The sequence below is a fragment of the Camelus bactrianus genome, chromosome 30 (genome assembly GCF_048773025.1).
Source record: "Camelus bactrianus isolate YW-2024 breed Bactrian camel chromosome 30, ASM4877302v1, whole genome shotgun sequence".
In the NCBI taxonomy this organism is placed as follows: Eukaryota; Metazoa; Chordata; class Mammalia; order Artiodactyla; family Camelidae; genus Camelus; species Camelus bactrianus.
Genome location: NC_133568.1, coordinates 8,916,448 through 8,922,447, shown reverse-complemented (window position 1 = coordinate 8,922,447; position 6,000 = coordinate 8,916,448). Strand labels below are relative to the sequence as shown.

The 6,000-nt window shown below is 54.8% G+C and overlaps 1 protein-coding gene and 1 long non-coding RNA gene across 7 annotated transcripts in view; both read left to right on the top strand.

The window, feature by feature from the left end:
- Positions 1-2,188: 2,188 nt before the first annotated feature.
- ST8SIA5 (ST8 alpha-N-acetyl-neuraminide alpha-2,8-sialyltransferase 5) overlaps positions 2,189-6,000 on the top strand; it is a 61,484-nt gene continuing 57,672 nt past the window's right edge. For 2 of the 6 annotated variants that reach the window (XR_012503274.1, XM_074355164.1), the window contains exon 1: positions 2,189-3,379. Coding sequence is in view for 4 of the 6 variants with exons in the window: in XM_074355164.1 (XP_074211265.1) it covers positions 3,249-3,379 (131 nt within the window). In the remaining 2 variants the exon portion in view is untranslated. The remainder of the gene's footprint in view (positions 3,380-6,000) is intronic. The other 4 variants (XM_074355165.1, XM_074355166.1, XM_074355167.1 and 1 more) reach the window with 4 other exon arrangements.
- On the top strand, positions 3,401-4,406 carry LOC141575591 (uncharacterized). The gene is made up of 2 exons (XR_012503275.1): positions 3,401-3,633; positions 3,964-4,406. It is a non-coding gene; the product is annotated as an uncharacterized LOC141575591 (long non-coding RNA).

The window sequence follows — 6,000 nt, the reverse complement described above, 5'->3', positions numbered from 1 at the left end:
GCCAAAGGAACGGATCTAATACGGAGTCAGATTTGTTTCTATTACAATTCCGTCCAATGATGGCCTACTATACACTCTTTATCTATAAACTATCTAAACTATTCTATTGCTGTGAAACAAATTACCATAAATTTAGCAGCTGAAAACTACACACTTACCGGCTTACAGAGATGTAAGTCTTAAATCTGGGCCTAGGGCAGCTGGGTTCTCTGCTGAAGGCTTCACAGGCTGAAGTTCAGGTGCAGGTGCTGGAGCTCAAGAACCTCTTCCAAGTTCATTCAGGTTATTGGCAGAATTGGGGCTCCTTTTTGTAACTGGAGGACTGTGGGCCCCATTTCCTTGCTGCTTGTCAGCCAGGGGCCAATCCCAGCTCCTAGAGGCCATCAGCATCCTTTGCCATGTGGACCCTTCGGTCTTCAAAACCAACCATGAGGAATTTCCCTTGTGTCAGTCCCGCTCACGCTTCATTCCTCTTTCTCCAGGAAGAGCCCCGTCCTTGTTAAGGGCTCATGTGATCAGGCCCACTGAGAACAATCTCGTCTTTTAAATCAACTGATTTGGGCCTCAGTGACATCTGCAAAATGCCTTTGCATCAGCAGCTAGATCAACAAGACATCTGGGAGAGGATGTGAGTCCAAGAGAGGATGAGGAATCTTGGGGACCGTCTTAGAATTCTACCAACCACACCACACCATGGATGAAACTTACCGTCAATGGAGGGCAAAGGCAGTCCGCTGTGAAAGAACATACAATGTATGACTCCATCTGTATACAATGCAAGGACCGAAGCCCTGATCTTTGGTGTTAGAAATCACATTGTGATTACTCCTGAGTGCTGGAAAGTGGAAAGGAGCAGGAGGGGATCCTGGGGGATTGATAATGTTTTTGTTTCTTGATCTGTGTGCTGGTTATGTGGTGTATCCAACTTGTGAACATTCAGCAAGCTGTACATTTTGAGAATGATTTGGATTTATTATTTTAAAATAGATACATTTGGCTTTCCCAAGGAAGTGTGCGTGCAAAGACAGCTATCAGAGTGGGTACCTGATGAGGGGTGGAGAATAAGCAGGAAAGAAAAGGAAACAAGAGAGCACCTTGCCTGGAGTGATGGTGACAGACCTTCTGACCTTTGCAGGTGAGGGCCAACTAGGGGAAGAACGAGTGCTCTGTTAACTTGACCTGTGAGCTGGACCTGCTACGTAATTTATGCGGCCCATTGCAAAGTCAAGTACTGGGCCTCCTTGTTCAAACATTAAGAATTTGAAGACAGCAAAAGTGGAACATGAAGCCAAGGCTCGGGGACAGGGGCTACAGCGCTGGTCCCACTGCCTGGAAGCCAGCCCTGCATGTGTGTAGGGGATTAAGAGCTCCATCTCTGATTCCAGACGCCTCACTAGGTGAGTTACTTTGGGCAACGACTTTGCACCTGTTGACTGTAAAATGGGTTAGGAGATGCTAACTCATTAATACATATTAAAGAGCAAGCACTTTGTGTGTTAAGACACCAAACAGATAAGGCGATTATTAGAATAACGGGCTGTCTAAATGTTTACCTGTTATTTCTTTAGGTGGCTAGAGAGCATACTGGCAACCCCGTTGATAGTATTTAGTTGATACATAGATAGCCCAGGGTCCAGTTCCACCTTGTGAATTTTTATGAATTAAAGCAAATTCCAACATATTGGTGGAACCCTAATCATGAGATTTAACCGCGGGTTCTTTCGTCTTTCCAGCTCAAAGAGCAAACTATTAAATGCCAACGACACCAGAGTATTGGAGTCTGGACAATTTCCCATTAAAAGTTTTTTCATGCTGAGATTCCAGTTTCTGTTAAGTTCGTAGGTGAAGCCCCGACCTGATTCTAGAACCTCCCAGACTGGCTGGAGGATCCAGGGAAGGGACATCCGAGAATCATCCAGCGAGGGCTCAGTGGTGACCGCCGGGGGCACGTGACTCCCAGGGGGGTGGGAGATTCTGCGGTGGCAGGCTGACAGGGCTGTCGCTGGGCGTGCGGGGCGGGGGTGGGGGTGTGGAGGGGAGCCCATTTAGGGGTTAGGATTTCAGAAGAGGCACGACTTTGGCATTGCATTTTGGCGTTTATTTTCCCTGGTGTGCACTCTTGAAGCACAGACCTTTCTAGACTTAGTGACTTTACTAAAGCTTAGGGGGACTGTGGTACCCGAAGGCGGCCAGCTGCCTGACCTAAGATTTACGAGTGGTTCCAAAGATGAGACAAGGTCCCAGTGTCTCGGTGACAACAAGGTCTTTGAAGAACGGCCGAGAGCTGCGGTTGGAGAGGGGGAGGAGGCCCGTGGCAGGGGCGGCGAGCCCCTGAATCTCCTCCCGGCAGGAGTTGGGCGCCCCGGGCGCGGGCGGGCAGCCCCGCAGGCCATCAGCATGCGGGAGCCGCGCGCTCCGTCCTTGAAGGGCTGCCCGGCTGACCTTGCCAGGCTTTCTCCGGAGAAATCTCCCCGAGAGCGCGAGGACGCGGCCACGGCGGTGACTCAGTGCCCTGCGCGCCGCATGCAAATACTCCCATCCAGCCAGCCCAGCTCCGCAGCCGCGGCTTCCCTTCCTGCCTCCTTTTTAAAATAAATTCCAAGATGCAAACCCGGCGCTTTCGGCTCCACCCCTCCCCCTCTCTACCGCCTGCCTGTCGTTAGCCAGACTGTCCCAGTGTTTTGTCCCCCACCTCCCATCTGCAGAACTGAAGGCCAACGTTCGTGCTCCCTCGCTGCGGGCCCGGGGATCAGACGTGGCCCGCCGGGGCCGGGACCCGCGCTGGGCGACCGATCCGGAGCCCGACCGGAGGGGGCGGTGCGCCGCGCTCTAGGCGCACAGGCGGACCTTGCCGGGACCCCGCTCCCCATTGGCCGTCACCTCGGCAGGAGGGACCGCCCGAGCTCGGGGCACCTGGCGTCGCCCCTCCGCAGGGAAATCAGAGGCTGCCGGGCACGGGCACTCGGAGGTAAAGGTATCCAGAGGGAAGGCCTGGGGCCGCGGTCGACCTCCTTGAGGCGGGCCCTGTTGTGCCGCCGCCGCGGCGCGTGCGACGTTCGGATGCCCCTGTGCGGGCTTCACCAGCTGGAAACTTTGCCGCGAGAAGTCCCCCACCTTGTGCCTGACCGCGCCGAGAGGCGCCTGGTGGGCCGCGCGCCCCCGGGGGCCCCGCAGCCTGGCGCGTGATTGCGGGGGCCCCCAGGCGCCCGGCGCCCGCCGCGCCCCGCCGTGAGCGAGTGGCGGGCAGGATGCGCTACGCAGACCCCTCGGCGAGCCGGGATTTGTTAGGGAACCGAACTTTGCTCTTCATCTTCATTTGCGCCTTCGCCTTGGTGACCTTGCTGCAACAGATCTTGTATGGCAGGAACTACATCAAGAGGTAAGGAAGTCCGAGCGCGGGTGTGAGTGCGCAGAGCCCAAGGACGAGCGCCGGCGTCCCCGGAGTGAGCGGCCATGGGGTTGCACTTCACCTCGGGCGCCGCCGCTTTAGGTTCGGGACACCGCGCTCCAAAGCACACCTCTCCTCCCAGCCGGAGGCGAGTTCCTGCCCAGCGATGGCCGGGGGAGCCCGGCAACTATGTTCTGTTGCTAAATATGGGGGACAGATTGGAATTCCGAGCTGCCAAGCTGACGGTAAATCCCTTTGAATGCTCTGAGCGGCCGCACGGGTCAGATCGGTGTCCCCAATTTACAGTGCCATGGCCATTTGGTTAGAGGGGAGGCTGCCGGGTGTGGAGGGCTCAAAACCGGAAAGGATTACCTCTTGAGTCCTGAACTTTTGTGGGGGCCCTTGGGGGAAAAAGCGTATTTTCTCTCCAAGAGTGCAGGGTTAGGTGGGGGTGACAGTGGGCTAGGACGATGCGACAGAGATAATAAATTCTTATAAACCAGTAACCACTGGATCTGTGAAACTCACAACCTGATCCCTTCTGAAATCGATGGTTCTTTCTCATCCTTATGCAGCAGGTCAGAGCTGCAGCAGAAGTTAACTCACCCTTCCTGGGCTCCCCTCTCACCCCACCTCATCCACGGGCAAACTCCATTAAGAGAAAGAGCAGTAGGAGGTGTCACTCAGAAACTCGGACACAGCCTCCGTCCCTGTGTGTGCGGAAAATATACGGAAATGCCAACGTTTTCTTCTGCCGGCCCTGCTGGCTGAGGGCGGACGCCTCGAGTTACTCTGCCTGGTTTCAGGGCTTGGGGAGAGGGTTGCCCGAGGCTCCTCCCATTTCTTTTGGAAGGAGCCCACCTCTCCTTTCTGCTGGAGGTTTTTCCTTTGCTGTTAGCGTCGTCCTTACCATCACGGCCCCTCCCCCTGGAGGCCGATAGAAAACAAAATGCCTGGCTATAAACATCCTGTCGTCTTCTGTAAACTTCCAAGTAATAAAACAGTGGTTCTCTTTTCATCCTTTGGATTCCACATCATTCGTTTGTGCCCCTGGTCTGGGCTACACACAGGGGTGGGTGAGGGACGTTGCGACTCATAGTAGGAAAGCCATTTCCTGGTCCGCGTCCCAGAGCTGGGGAGTGTGAGGCCGCCTGCCCAGGACGTTTGTTTCCAACCAGCCACTACTCTTGACCTTCCCAGAGAGCATTCTTCTCTGGTTGAGGGCAGCTGATGAGCTCTGCTTGGTGCTGGTGGCTTTAAAGGACATTTTCAGAGAGGCTGCAGGCTTGCTGCAGCCCCCTTGGGCCTGCCTCTTTTGGTTAGTGCCGCCCCCCGAGATGACCCTGGGCGAGGACAGCTGGGCCCCAAATGGCCTGCTTGCTGCAGCCCTGCCGGCCTCCGCCTGCTGCTCTTGCTGCTCAGCAGGGTGGCTCTGGGTCCTACCCAGAGCTGCTGGGGCTGCCGGGATCCCGGCTGCCTGGTCAACAGTGGGAGACTACCCGTACCCATGGCCAGCGGCATCTCAGCTTCTAACTAGTTACTGGCCGTGCCAAGCCCTCCCTGAATTTGGGTGGATGGGCCAGCTGCCCCGAGGTCAGCAGGCATAGTAGTCTCTCACCTCAGGCTGAGGGCAGCTCTCACACAGAGACCCTGACCCACTAAATCTCAGAGGCCACCTTGCAGGCATCACTCCAGGGACTGGGCTAATCAATTAAGCAAACAAAACTTGCATGTATCCAATGCTGGAAGGGCGCTGTGGGGTCTTTAAAGAAGATGATGTATGTGGTCCTGGGGTTCAGGGGGCTTGAAGTCTACTTGGGGAAACAAAATGGCTACCAATCAGATAGGAAGTGAGTGTTAAAATGTTTGAGGAGGGAGGCAATTCTGGGTTGGAGTTGTTCAGGAAGGCTACCTGGAGGAGGTGGAACCTGAATGGGCCGGTGAAGGAAGGAGATGATTGGGCAGGTGGAGAGGAAGTGCCCAATCAGGACTGAAGAGGGCAGGAGCAAAGGCGCAGAGATGTGGCATCACCTCCTCTCCGCTCTCCCAGGCTGACCCTGCCTGTGCTGTCGCACGTAGCTTGACCATTGGTTAGTTGTTCGTGGAGGCCGCCCTGACCCTGAACCAGGTCGTGGCTGCTAGATCGGTGCACAGATAGCACCTGTTCACCTGTCTTGTTTCCTGCACATTTCATAATTGTGATGAATTGACTTGATGTCATTGTTGGTCTGTCACCTGTCTAGAAACACGAGCCTTGAGCATTCCTCCAACACATGTCCTGGAACACCTTGCATCTGAATCACCTGCCTGGCCATTAAAATGCAGATTCCTGGGCCCCTCCCTGGGGTGGGATCCAGTCCCCTGCCTTTTTTTTTCAAAGTGATTCCTTTTTTGGGGGTTAGGTAATTAGGTTTGTTTATTTATTTACTTATATAAGGGAGGTACTGGGGATTGAACCCAGGACCTTGTGCATGTTAAGCATGCACTCTACCACTGAGCCATACTCTCTGCCCATCATCTGCCTTTTTAACCAGCTCCCCAGATGATTTGTAACAAGCTCTCTGGGCAGCTCTAGGCCTGTGGTTCTCAATCGAGGGCAGCGTTGCCCCCCA